This window comes from Penicillium psychrosexuale (assembly GCF_028828465.1).
Source record: "Penicillium psychrosexuale strain IBT 29551 chromosome Unknown utg000002l, whole genome shotgun sequence".
Taxonomy (NCBI): domain Eukaryota; kingdom Fungi; phylum Ascomycota; class Eurotiomycetes; order Eurotiales; family Aspergillaceae; genus Penicillium; species Penicillium psychrosexuale.
Window position 1 is genome coordinate 1,329,382 of NW_026643187.1, and position 13,690 is coordinate 1,343,071.

Sequence of the window (13,690 nt, forward strand, 5' to 3'; positions counted from 1 at the left end):
TTAATTAGATTTTACCCTAGTAGTCCTAGCAAAAGTTCTGTATTAATTTTAGACATTTGAAAGATTTAGTTGCCCCCAAAAAATCATCCACGGCAAAGCGCTCTGCCGGGCCGGGCAAAATGCGGAGAGAAGAGTATAACATGAATATATCCGATAACCTGCTTACCTTCAATCTTATAACCCTTGAAATATCCGGTCTCTCAATTTCACAATCCCCCAAATACCATCGAATCCCCCAATTCGGATATCAAACCACTCAAAATGGGCAAATCCATCCTCCTAATCAACGGCCCTAACCTGAACCTCCTGGGTACACGCGAGCCACACATTTACGGACACACAACGCTCTCCGACATAGAGTCAAACAGTCGCGAGGTCGCCGCCAGCCATGGTGCTGTTCTCGAAAGCTTCCAGTCGAACCACGAAGGCGCCATCGTGGACCGCATTCAGGCGGCGCGTGGCAAGGTCGACGGTATCATCATCAACCCAGGCGCATACACGCATACCTCCGTTGCGATCCGCGATGCCTTGCTCGGTGTCAGTATCCCTTTTATTGAGCTCCATGTGAGCAATGTCCATGCGCGCGAGCCCTGGAGACATCATTCGTACTTCAGTGATAAGGCTGCGGGCATTATTGTTGGTCTTGGGGTATACGGGTATAAGGTTGCAGTTGAGCATGTTTGTGCTAATTTCGAGGAGAAGGAAAAGGAGGCTAAGGCTGCGCTGTGATTGAGTTGGGATATGTGACTGTATATACTCTTTTTTGTGGAAAACTTTTATGGATTCATGTAGAAGTCCTCTTGTAAAGGCGCTCATCCTTTCGAGAAATTAATTTGTAGACTAGTGATTTCATATCTGTCATAGAGGATATCTTGTATTACCAGTTGCCTAGCCTGGAATAGCTTTGTATATTGTAGAGATGCGCCGCGCATTACACAACACACACACAGACACAAATTGAGACTCCCTTTTGGGGCTTCGAATGTGTGATATAATATGCGAGCCAACAACTAGATGTATAGCTTTAGTCCAGAGTCCATATGAATAGCAGACTCAGAGGCCAACGAGGCCGACCAGCGGCGACAGGGTGTTCCCACGGCATCCAGATCATTGGAATGGAGTGATCCCACATCACGTCATCGCTTGGGGGTTCCCGACATATTAAGAAGCTGCGCTTCTTGTCGCATACTAGAGGTATTGCCATTGTTGGGTAGCTGCTGGGTCTCTGCCAGTAAGAAAGGATCGATCTGACTGGAGAACGAGTAGAGCTCAGGAATACCCGCATTAGAAACAAAACCTAGGTTCTGCATGAACTCTGGTTGATTGTCGGCTCTACAGAGGGTTAAAGTCAGTGATCATGCCACAAAAATAGGGGATGAATGCATACTTTTCTGCACCATCTAATGACGCCAGCTCGTCAAATAATGCATCGAGATCAGGAGCAATCCGCTGCCTCCGTGGACGCGCATAGCCATCCATATCAACAAATGTGCCCATATTGACGGATGAGTCGTGATATGCAGTTGGTTGGTATTGTGCGGTCTGGTGATACGATGGCGAAAGCTCGGCGAGCATCCCGGTACTGTGGGATTGGCTAGGCGCTGATGTAGGATGAGAAAGCCCAATGTTAAGAGAATCATCCAAGTGGCTCTGTTGTGGGGGAAGTTCAGAGGCGCCCCCGACGGAGGTTAGAGAGGACGGTGTGCGGAGAAGAGATACATCTTCGATGTGTTGTGTGGCCCTGAGCCAAGGCGTGGGGAGGAATGGGTTCTCAGGGGCAGCCGCGGCATGAGCATTATTTTGAGACGCATGTGTTGCACGAAGATGATGTGAAGGTGTGGCCATTGAGAGCGATAACGGGATTTCTAAATCTCCGCCGGTAGAGGCACCAATATGCTGTGAGACCGCAGGAGAAGTACCTAGGTGGTGAGATCTTTGTGATATACCTTGACTAGCGGTTTGCTGGTCTGGCATAGTCCACAATACAGAAAGCTGCGAAGAAAGATTGTATATGTTGGTTCGTAGCCCCATGTCAAGGACTGATGGGAGATCCCTAGAGATGGACCGTGGAAGGCCAAATCGAAGCATCAAACCAAAGGTTGGTGCTGTGGCTGAAAAGCTATATGTCTCCACATATGCCTGAAGCAATTGCAAAAGCTTTTTCGAGCTTTCCGTAGCACGAATTTTGTGAGGGGGTTCGGGTATGTTCTGATCATATTCACGAATGGCAATTTGAGAGCTGAGAGCAATGACAACACTTTCATATGTCATCTCTAACCCAAAAATATGTGGAGAAGCCAGTCTCACAGGGCGACTTTGTAGATCGACACGATAGCTCTTTGGTAATTCTGTTACCCATCGCTGTAATTGCAACTCCAGTTGCTCCAGCTGTGATCGAGATATCGTTGGGTCGTGCTTGCAACAGCATAGATCATTCAAAATGGATACGAGGCCGACGAGGCGGTTGAAAGTGCTCAACGCGTGAAGGGGACCACGCTGCATAGATGCCCGTGATGATTGGGTGGGCCGTAACCCAGTTTGATCCTCCCAAGGATGCCATTCCTCAAGACCATCTTCATTGATAGCGCCTACCCTGGCTAGGTCTGCCTTTCGCAGCGATGGGCATTGTGAAATTGATTCCGCAATGAGAGTCTCGAGAACAAAGCAACCCAAAAACACATGTTTTGCTCGACCAAGCTGTTTTTCTTGATCCGGAGTCCTCGATGATGGAGAAAACGAAGGTTGATCAAGACCTAGTATATGCGCAATCCGAACAGCCTGACCGACAAGCATCCAGGACCCAGTCCATTCTTGCTGTCCAAACTTGACTAGACCCAGGATCAACAGTGCTTGCACATGTCCGATTTCGTGAGGGCCACTTTCAGGCGGAATCAATTGCCGGGCAGTCTTATACATTCGTGATGGAGTCATATGATCAGTAGGGTGCTCTTCGGCTTCACCGGAAGCTGAGATAGAAGCATCCTGGAGCGAGGCGAGAGCGAGAACAGCCCACAAGGCCGCGTGCTCCCCAGACCCGGGGGTTAAACACGATGCGTATACATCGCCTTCGGTATAATGAAAAGCGGTACGAAGTATGTCATGCTTTTCGAGTATGGGGAACCAACACTGCGTGTAGGAGAAATATACATCAAAAAGTGGCCATGCGTTATAGGGGAGTTGAAGAGGGGTTCTCATGGAGAGCGATCGAGGGTAATGAGGATTCGGCGAGGAGATGAAAGAGGACGAGGGTTGGTCATCTGGTGCACTTGTCTGAATACCACAGTCTGTAGTCGGGCGTGGTCCGGTGACTTTCGTAGGAGCGATGCCTACTGCGGTTCGAGTCGGCGATATCCCTGGTAATGGCGTCTCGCGAGCTTCCATGCCTTCTGGGATCTGCCATTCCTGTGCTTCGGCGGACGAAAGAATTCCATCGATATCGAGAGGTGTCTCTCCATCGCCATATCCCTGGAGATTTCGCTCTCTTTCCTCCTCCGGCTGTTCTAGTGCTATAAGAATGCGCTCAATATCTCTGAGTACTGTGCTGTTTTTGAATGAAGCTAGCAATGCATCGGACCCCTCCGTTTCCTTGCCCATCGTGGCCAAGTGACTTGGAAGATTGATTGATCGCATCAAAGCTCGCATGACATCTTCACTGCCTTGGATCCTTTGGAATACCAGCCCCCAAAGTAACTCCAGTGAGCGAATGTAGCCAGTGGGCAGGCCTCGCTTCTTTGGGTTGGCTTTATAAGTACACGGTCGGCAGAGCGATGCGCAAGTCGAGCAAACTGGCTGTTTTCCGTCGCATTTGTCCTTTTTCGACCGGCAACTATCGCAAGCCCGTGAAACACGCTGACGTTTCGGTTCCCCTGTCGCCTTCCCGTCATCTTCTGGCTCGGTCCATCGTCGTTTGGACTTGCTGCTAGTGCCGATGGCTTGCCGCTGTTCGGCGCTCATGGTAGTTGATTTTGCGATCCACTTGGAGGATTCGGGCGCATGTTCCCCCAAAGTGATATGTGACGAATCCTTTGCCGACAGGCGCCTGCACGGACGATCGGGCGATTACGCCATGAAAATGAGCTGCACTGGAAATATATCAGGGCTGGTGGGGGAAGCGCGATGTTGAGGTTAGGTGCAGTACAAAACAAGACGCTTGCTAACGAGGTTCTTCCGGGGAAGGGTCGATACCCGGCTACCGGTGAGCCAGTCACTGTCTCGCAAAAGGTAATCGCGTGCAGACTGAGCTTTAGGCTAAGAATTTGAAGCTGATTTTTTGGGTAAGCTAGGGTCGCAATTCAGACCAAACTTTAGAAATTTCGATAATTTCCCCAGTTGTTTCGCATGTTCGTATCTGAGCGCAAGTCCCCCGCGGGGAAGAGGAAAATCGAAAGTCCCCGGGTTACGCAATCTTTAACCGCCATATCAGATTTTCCTATACTAGTAAATATTGACCGCCTGACTCACCGCCAGTTTTTCATTACTGCCTCATTACCATCAAATTACCTAGACAATTAGTACTCTATATTTTCATTATAAACCGGAAACTTATCTAGTAAATAGCTAGATGGAAAAAGAGTTATATTTATTGAGAATCAATGTACGGAGTAGAGAATTCAGACATGAAGGACTTTTCGATGTATAACTTTTGAATTGGTGTGTTATTTATGTATTCAAATGTATAAAATACCTATACTATTACGAATCATACTGCAGGCAAAATCTGATATGGGATGGCCGGGTGAGTGCTCGTCCGCCTTACGTAACGGTAGCGTATGGCCCGGGGGCACCCAGACCCACGCCTTTTTCATGAATATCCTTTTCCCCCGCAAAACTTGGAAAATCCCGCTTACCATATTGGTTCGTTCCCTCCACATCTCCGGATCCTCTATACACATATCTCAATACCCTACCGTGGCCCCCACCTTTCCCTCTGTGGTAATGGGTCCTCAACTACCCTGCTCCTGATTTCATTCCCGCACGTGGAACACTCTATGCGCCATGTCCATGTTGGTACGCCCACCGAAACGAAAGCTCCACGAAGTCGAGACTTTAGATGATGGGCCTCGAAAGTATAGCCCAGGCGTCGTGCCCCCTCACACTATTCGCCCCTCATCTCGACCAGCTTCACGTCCATCGAGTGAACGCACACAAGCATCCGTATATTCGCATCCACCGTCGCTCAAAGAATTGAACTCGAACCGCGGATCTCCGGTACTGTTTGAACAGGGCCATCTTCAAACCCCACGCACCTTCAACCCGAAGGCATCTGTCGTGTTGATCGGAATCCGTGGCACGGGAAAGTCAAGTCTGGCGGTCATTCTCGCGGCGACATCCGGTCGACGATTGATCGATGCAGACCGCTATTTTCATCAGACTGTGGGATGTTCCCGTGCTGAGTTTAAGAAGGAAAATGATGGATCTGTTTACCGACAACAAGAGGCCCGGGTCTTTGAGTCGATGCTAGCAGACAACCAGGATGGGTGTGTGATTGCGTGCGGGGCCGGGTCGATGGAACGCAGTGGCCAACGACTTCTTAGGGAATATGCGCAGACGCATCCTGTTATCCACGTTGTTAGAGATGCAGAGAGCATCCAGTTATATCTCAAAGCGTGGGATACGCAAAAGGTGCGACATTTCCTAGAATTGTCCGGACCGATATACCGAGGGTGCTCGAATCTCGAATTTTTCAATCTGTCAGAGGCCAGAAGTGATAGCGACGTTGCATCACCGACGTATCGAACAGAACCTAGGTCACATACTCCCATTCCGTTTTTAACGTTGAAACGAGTTCAGCGGGACTTTCTCCGGTTCATCGCCTTCATAACCGGGGACATTGCAGAAGTTAACAGCCAGCATGCATCTTTCCCGCTGTCGCTGTTGCCTGTGGAATCTCGTATGTACACATCTGCAGTGTCAGTGCCATTTTCTAAGGTTTGTGAGAAGGGCATGGATATTGAGCAGCTGGAATTCACTGCCGATGCCTTCGAACTGGCAGTCGATGTAACAGACTCTTCTGGTCAGCCAGGCCTCAGCTCAAGTCTTGCGGACAGTATTAGTCAGGCGGTAGCAACAATCCGTCGCAACATCATTGTGCCGTTGATATACCATGTGGAAAGCTATACCACCCCCACAGGACCTCTGTCTCCCAATCAAGTCCCCGTGAGATGTACCGATGAAACGTACCTAAACCTCGTCCGCCATGGCTTGCGACTCTCCACCGGTTTCCTCACAGTTGACCTCACCCGTGATGACAATATCATTTCCCAGATCATCTCCGCAAGTGGACGAACCAGGATCATTGGCCACTTCGAAGCCTTCCATCCTCTGCCGGGGGTTGGGATGGCGATGAGTATATGGAAGTTTATGAGCGGGCCAAAAGCCTAGGATGCGACATAGTCCGACTATGCCAACCGGCTGAGACACCCGAAGACAACCTCGCGGTGCAAAGATTTCGCCATCGCATCCAAAGCCTGCCAGTTGCTGGCATTTCGCTGATCGCCTATAACACCGGTCCTCTTGGCCGCATGTCTCGCTGCTTCAATCCTATTCTCTCCCCAGTCACACATCCGTCCTTGGTAACGGAACTTCCAACTCACCTACGATCATATATCACAGCCCGAGAAGTGCAGAAGGCGCTCTATAGCTCATTTGCCTTGGACCCGATGCAATTCTTCGTCTTTGGCGCCAACACCACATACAGTATGTCGCCCGCGATGCACAACACGGCTTTCAAAATCTGCGGTTTGCCACACAATTACTCCATTCACCAATCACCTACTCTACGGGGGTTAAATGAACTTGTGGAAAATCAATACTTCGGAGGATCAAGTGTCAGTCTTCCATACAAAACAGAGTGTATTCCTCTCCTCCACTCAATGTCTGCGCATGCACGAGCTATCGGTGCCGTCAATACCCTCATCCCCATCCGCAACCTTGATGACCTGGACGACAACCGTCTTCAAGAATCTTCAGTCTTTCTCCAAAAGAGCCGTGCTGGCCCTATCAAGGGACTTCACGGTGATAACACCGATTGGATCGGTATCTGCAATTGCATTCGCCGCGGTCTGTCTCCGGCAAATGCGATACGCTCATCATCGACAGGTCTTGTCATCGGATCTGGTGGAATGGCCCGTGCTGCAATTTACTCCATGATCCATCTTGGTGTGCAAAATATCTTTGTCTACAACCGTACGATCGCCAATGCGGAAAGACTGGCCCACCACTACAACCGGCAAGATCTACACTCAAAAGAGGCCAGCGGGTCTGGCCGTCCCACAGTTCGCATTATTGCTTCATTATCTGACCCCTGGCCTGCCGACTTCAAACAGCCGACGATCGTTGTCTCAGGAATTCCGGCTCATAGCATTGGCGGCGAGCTAGCACCTAATTTCCATATGCCAGCACAATGGCTAGAGAGCCCGACAGGTGGCGTTGTTGTTGACGTAAGTTTCCTTTTTACTCTTGTACCAACCCAAAATAATGGTGTTTTATTCCTAACCAATGACTTTAGCTCGCATACAAGCCCCTCAATACCCCTCTCATGAAACAAACACGAGCCCTATCCCATCGCGGTTGGGTAGCCCTGGATGGCCTTGATGTTCTGCCAGAACAAGGCTTCGCTCAGTTTGAACTGTTCACTGGCCGCCGCGCTCCCAGGCGCGTTATGCGGAGCATTGTGCTTCAAGAGTACAAAGACGACGAAGGGAATAATGATCATGAAGCGATACGAGACAGGTTACAGCAAATGGATGGACAGCCGACTTGAATATGGCCAGCTACTCCTATGAATGATGATTAACCGTAGCTAGTGGTGAACTGCCCAATCTGTGCCATGACGAATTCAGATACAAGGAAACTTGGGATATTCCTGCCGCGTCTGTATCTGATGACACATTGCCGCAGACAATACGAACTTCGTTGGCTTGCTTCTGATCCAATCAATGTTAGATACAAGAGGATTTTTAATTCTTCAGACTCAGCATAATAATGAGTCAAAGGGAAGTCGGCGGCAAACCCACGCCGGAAGATATGCGTATTCACACTCTTTTCATGTATTAAATTAGTGGAATGTCCAACTTTATGCCGCAGATGCCGTTGTTTTTGAGACGACAAGCCACACGAAATATATTATTCTCATTATATTTGTCAACTAGAAACATATCCTTCAACGCAAATATAATATACAATACAAAAACTAGGATCAGCCCACGCACGTTGCTACACAGTAAGGGGATCAATGTCCTGATCTATTGGCCGTTGAATCATAAGCAAACAGCCTTGGCGCTGTGACACTCACCGATTCTCTCTCCATTTATCCCCCGTACCCCCGCTTCATATCAAACCAAGACCACCTAAAAGCCTCAGCATGGTGAGCTTGCCAAATATTCTCTCGGAGGCCAGCCAACTCCGCCTAGGGGTTCCCTCCTCCTTTGGCGATAAACCACCCCGCCATGGCGGCTCCCACAGAGTATTCAAAATTGCCTTTGAGGATTCTGTAGAGTGGGCTGCTCGAGTCGGTCACGATTCCAATAATTGGAAAAATGAACTACGTGCAGTGAAAACTTTCCGATGTTTGAAAGAACAATGTACATCAATCAAAGCACCAAGCCTTTTTTTCAGCCCAAAACACCCGGTCATCTATTCGGAATGGGTCAATGGCACGCCACTGACTATCTGGAATCTCCATATTCCTCAGATCCAACGCGAAGCATTTCTAAATGACATGGCCGATTTTCTGCTCCAAATGTGGACTGCACGGGCTCCTCCTGACCTTACTATAGCGCAACCATGCCTGTACTCGGACTGGCTCACAGAAAGCCTAGATCGAGGTATCCGGCGAACCTTGAATGGAACCGCTAAATGGGGTAATGCTATCGACTATCTCATCATGCGGTCTATGATTCCAGGGTATGCTGTTCAGTTTGATCAGTATACAGGTATTGGATTTGCCCACGGGGACTTGCATGCATATAACATCATGAAAAATGATGACTTCCGCTTGACTGGGTAGGCAAAATCCGTTGTTTTCATACCATTCTTCTCTCTTTTTCTAGACCAGGACGGGAACTTGGTATAATCATGTTTTGACATCATAAAATATACAGGATCATCGATTGGGATTGGATGTATATGGCTCCCCTGCCGGCCATTATCCACCACCCGTGGTTTATAGCTGATATTCCCGGATGGAATAATGACGGCGTACTAGTGGGAGAAACATTCAGTGAGGATCGTGCTTATCTAGAGGCCGCGATCGAGAGGCTAGAGCATTTACGAGATCTACCTCATACGGTGTCGACCTTACTGAGAGACTCGGGAGAAAGGCTCTTTTTCCAATCAGCCTTCCACTTCAAAGGGATACATGAGAGATTCGTGGAGGTTAACTGCCCTTGGACTGAGAGGCATATGAAAGCTGCAAGGTCTGAACTTGATACGGTGCTTGATCTATATCCTGAGTTAGGCGAGAAAGACGCTGCACAGAGAACCAAAAGATGGCTACAGAGCGAACTACAAAAGAGAGAAAATTAGTAGCGAGTCAAGTGAGGCAACAATGCATAGAACTACGAGTTTTAGTAATATCGCCAAGTGAAGCTATAAATTTCCCCATAAAGTGGGGAAACGTCTCGATAAGCAATTCCCGGCGTCGGTTAGTGACGGTTGTTTTGGACACACCAATTTTCACCGGATGACTCAAGAAGCTAGGCTTTTCCCTTCGACCTTGCTTCTGAACATATTTTGAGACGTCGCTTCCACAAATCCCCATTAATCTGTTTCACCATGGCCGTCGGACCCTTCTCCCGAGATGAGCTGGATGAGATATACGCTTTCGCAGTAGACCTGGGCCGCAAGGCAGGCAAGATGCTCATGGAGCGTGTTGACCAGCGGATTTCAGGCGCAAATGGCTCCTCCAACGCCTTTGAGGAGAAGGAAAACGCAGTAGATATTGTGACACAAACCGACGAAGGTAAGGCAGCACAGCCGATAAGGCATATCAGACTCGCTCACAGTGTTACCTGGCAGACGTCGAAGTATTCATCCGAAGCGCCCTCGAGGCAAGATACCCCTCTCACAAGTTAGTATCATTACCAAAATCTGCTGGCAACAAGACTAACAGATCCCTAGATTCCTCGGCGAGGAGGCCTATGCCAAAGGCCAGTCGCGCGACTACCTCATTGACGAGCAACCAACATGGTGCATCGACCCATTAGATGGTAAAAATCAGGACCCCTGGAGCCATGAACGACTGCTCATTGTTCTAAACCGACACTTAACTAATAAACCCACCTTGTAGGAACCGTAAACTACACACATATTTTCCCCATGTTCTGTGTCTCGATCGGCTTCATCGTGCAACACAAGCCAGTAATTGGTGTAATATATGCCCCATTCACAGATCAGCTCTGGTCCTCCTGCAGCGGGCGCGGAGCCTGGCTAAACGAGACTCGCCGTCTTCCGCTCATCCACAACCCGACCCCGCCAATGCCCGCCAATGCGCCTTCACAGTGTATCTTTTCTTGCGAGTGGGGTAAAGACCGCCGCGATATTCCAGATGGAAATATGCATCGCAAGATTGAGAGTTTTGTCAATATGGCTGCGGAGGTGGGTAGTCGGAATGGGAGAGGTGGTATGGTGCATGGTGTACGCAGTTTGGGCAGTGCGACGCTTGATCTTGCGTATGTTGCAATGGGTTCTTTTGATATTTGGTGGGAGGGAGGTTGTTGGGAGTGGTAAGTTTTGCTTTTCTTTTCTCTTTTTCTACTTCTATCTCTTGGAGAGTTGAAGTTAGGTATGCTGGTGCTGACTATTACAGGGATATCGCTGCTGGTGCTGCTATTCTTCTGGAGGCTGGTGGACTGATGACTACTGCTAATCCCCCAGAAAATGTGGATACGGCGCCAATCGAGGATGTCCGACTTGGCAGCAGATTGTATCTGGCAATTAGGTGCGTCTTTGAATGATTTCTCTTCTAGTGTTAGATCTTGCTAATGACATTTCAGACCCGCTGGTCCATCTGCAACCGAGTCAGGCCGCGAAACACAGGAGCGGACAGTACGCGAAGTCTGGCGCCGAGTCCGTAATCTGGAATACTCACGACCCGGAGCTTGAATGGCTTAGCCTTTTGATCCTGTTTTATTGTGTATAGGTCTGATGAGATATACAGATATACATATTGAGATGTATTGCAAAATCGAGGACACCTTCTATTATATATACACGATACAACTAGCAGCTATTTTGAGCTCTATACAATGATCTAAAAAAAATCGAAACGTGATTTTATAAAAGAAATCACAGGCTAGACTTCGCAGATCCCCGTTCCGCAATGGTCTTGGAAACAAGATCCTTAACCTCCTGCACGAGGCCAGGGGTCCCAATGACATCCTTTCCAGTCCAAAGACGCGCCTGCTCGAGACCCTGCCAAATCAAAGCCTCAGAGCCTAGGATGACCTTCCACCCACCGGCAGAAGCCAGGTGAGCGATCTCAGTCCAGGGCGTGGGGTGGTAGCACATCTCCAGGATGACACCCTGCTGCTTGTCCGCATCCGCAGCAGTACCCAAGAAAGCCTGAATGATAGCGCGAGAGCGCAGCTCCTCAGGAGATTTCGGGGGATAGTTGGGGATACCGGATACGATAGCCGCGGGGGACTCCAGACGGGCAGCCTCGGCGGGGTCAGTGACGGGGATAAGAGGAGCCTGAGCATTGGGGTCAGGGTTGCGGCGACGGTCTTCCTCGAGGATGGCGGCGACCTCGGCGGCGTCGCGGTTGACGATGTAGATACGACTGGAGCCGAGCCAGCGGCGCATAACGTAGATAGCAGTGCGGGCAGTGCCGCCGCCGCCGATGATGAGCGCGGGCCGGCCGCGGAAGCGTGTTGGGTCAGGTGCATTCTGTGTGAGGGCCTCCCGGATGCCGTCGCAGTCGGTGTTGGTGCCGACGTATTGGCGCTGACCGGTTGTTGGGTCGTCGCGTAGGAAGATGGTGTTGCAGGCGCCAGCTTGGCGGGCGTGTTCGGTGAGGTCGTCGAGATATGGCATGATTGCGACCTTGTGGGGCATTGTCACGGACGAGCCGACAAACTTCGGATTCGACTTGATCGATGCCAGATATTTCTCAATCGGCGGCGACCGTGTGTATGGGGGAGGGTATGTCTCTGATGATCCAGACACACTGGATAAGGGGATTTGAGTCCAGTTGAGACCGAGCGCATTGTAGACTGTCTGGTGGAGGGGTGGGGAGAGCGAGTTCAGAAGAGGGTGACCGTACAGGTAGGCGACGCCATCGCGGTTAGAGGGAATGGCGATGGGCTCTTCTAGCTGCGTTTGGTTGATTTCTGTGACGGACATGATGATTGTGTATATTTACCTTCTGAGATATGCAGAAGGGAGCCTACAATATTATAAGACGAAATTCGAAATTCAGACGGAAAATCCTTAGCCTCACTAGTCACTACTCCGTATACGTACCATGGATATTTCCTCTGCCGGGTGGGGCGGCTTTCCTACATTTCAGTTCGGGGAAAGATTGAACCGAGCCATTTCCCACTATGAAGCTATGTATTCAGAGGTCACTTATCGCCTGATCTGTACTAATTGCTTCGCTTCGCTCCGCAATTAGATCATAATCCTTGTGTGTGTCACGTGACCAGGTATTTTGGCGTTAATTTCTTTCTGCCTGAACAATAGGGCAGCTACATGATGATCCTCACTTAATACTCCGACTCCGTACAGTGGGGAAACCCCAGATAGTTGCCATATTTTCAGACAGGGAGAAATACCGGCCCTTCATGTCAGATATAAATTAGCGTATAGAATCCCATAGAATGAAAAGGGTTTTATACGATGTTGCTCCACTAAGATAGAGGGAATTACTATGGTCTGTATGGTCCCTATGCTTGCTAGCTGACCTCCTTGGATGGCTGGTGTTGTTGCATCGCTCTTGTCTTATCTGCTAGGCCAGACGGCCATCGTGTACCCTCTTCAATAGCTACTCTGGTACGTACGATCACCTTGATACAACTATCACATGACTTTATCAAATAGGCGTCGTGGAATCTGCGAGAAAGCGATAAGCCGCCGGAGAAACATCGAAACATTTTATTCTTCCACCTATCCCACTTCCCTCGAGTAATATCATTTTATCATATTCTACATATGAGGCGAAATGATTGCTTGTTGGTCTATATAACCTGTTTCATGAGATGAAAAGTCGATGCTTCATTGTTGACAGAACATCTGCCGGGCTGAATGATTTCCCACTACTACAACCACCAACAACCACCTCTACCTCACGATAAAGGAAAATTTACAGGAGCCAATGAAAATAACACGGGTAATATGAGTGATGACTTGAGAACTGATAATTTCTCCGGCAGACAGTCGCCAATGGATTACTTCACAGTGGCCGCGCCTCTCCTTAAGCTTCCGGGGAAAGGCTTTTCCCCGCCACCCATGTCTAGCAATCGGTCATTGGCCGTTTTCTCCCTCCCCTAGTCATGGGTCCATTTCAGTTCATCTTATCAGACCAATTACCATTCACTATTTCACACCAGGGCTAGATCGTCCACTGCATTGCCTCCGGGGTACCCCAGAAAGATCGAGCTGACCATGCACGCTGTCGCAGGTTACTGGAAACCCGCCGGGGAAGTCCCCACTTCTCCCAGCGGCATCAGATCTCCACAATCCAACGTCTTAA

General features: G+C 49.4%; 6 protein-coding genes across 6 annotated transcripts; 4 read left to right on the forward strand and 2 right to left on the reverse strand.

The window, feature by feature from the left end:
- Positions 1-261: 261 nt before the first annotated feature.
- N7518_001634 (type II 3-dehydroquinate dehydratase) lies at positions 262-729 on the forward strand (the record flags this gene model as incomplete). The annotated part of the gene is made up of 1 exon (XM_057182562.1): positions 262-729. One exon carries the CDS (start codon positions 262-264, stop codon positions 727-729), a length of 468 nt encoding a protein of 155 aa, XP_057044012.1.
- Positions 730-1,136: 407 nt separating this feature from the next.
- N7518_001635 (putative C6 transcription factor QutA) lies at positions 1,137-3,954 on the reverse strand (the record flags this gene model as incomplete). The annotated part of the gene is made up of 2 exons (XM_057182563.1): positions 1,137-1,332; positions 1,388-3,954. 2 exons carry the CDS (start codon positions 3,952-3,954, stop codon positions 1,137-1,139), a joined length of 2,763 nt encoding a protein of 920 aa, XP_057044013.1.
- Positions 3,955-4,995: 1,041 nt separating this feature from the next.
- N7518_001636 (putative quinate pathway repressor protein QutR) lies at positions 4,996-7,762 on the forward strand (the record flags this gene model as incomplete). Its single annotated transcript, XM_057182564.1, has 3 exons — positions 4,996-6,346; positions 6,394-7,439; positions 7,508-7,762. The coding sequence occupies 3 exons, from the start codon at positions 4,996-4,998 to the stop codon at positions 7,760-7,762; spliced, it is 2,652 nt and encodes an 883-aa protein (XP_057044014.1).
- A 957-nt stretch (positions 7,763-8,719) lies between these two features.
- On the forward strand, positions 8,720-9,007 carry N7518_001637 (uncharacterized protein; the record flags this gene model as incomplete). Its single annotated transcript, XM_057182565.1, has 1 exon — positions 8,720-9,007. One exon carries the CDS (start codon positions 8,720-8,722, stop codon positions 9,005-9,007), a length of 288 nt encoding a protein of 95 aa, XP_057044015.1.
- Positions 9,008-9,774: 767 nt separating this feature from the next.
- N7518_001638 (inositol monophosphatase family protein) lies at positions 9,775-11,103 on the forward strand (the record flags this gene model as incomplete). Its single annotated transcript, XM_057182566.1, has 6 exons — positions 9,775-9,961; positions 10,018-10,069; positions 10,120-10,208; positions 10,289-10,724; positions 10,808-10,939; positions 10,995-11,103. 6 exons carry the CDS (start codon positions 9,775-9,777, stop codon positions 11,101-11,103), a joined length of 1,005 nt encoding a protein of 334 aa, XP_057044016.1.
- A 183-nt stretch (positions 11,104-11,286) lies between these two features.
- On the reverse strand, positions 11,287-12,342 carry N7518_001639 (shikimate dehydrogenase family protein; the record flags this gene model as incomplete). Its single annotated transcript, XM_057182567.1, has 1 exon — positions 11,287-12,342. One exon carries the CDS (start codon positions 12,340-12,342, stop codon positions 11,287-11,289), a length of 1,056 nt encoding a protein of 351 aa, XP_057044017.1.
- Positions 12,343-13,690: the final 1,348 nt, after the last annotated feature.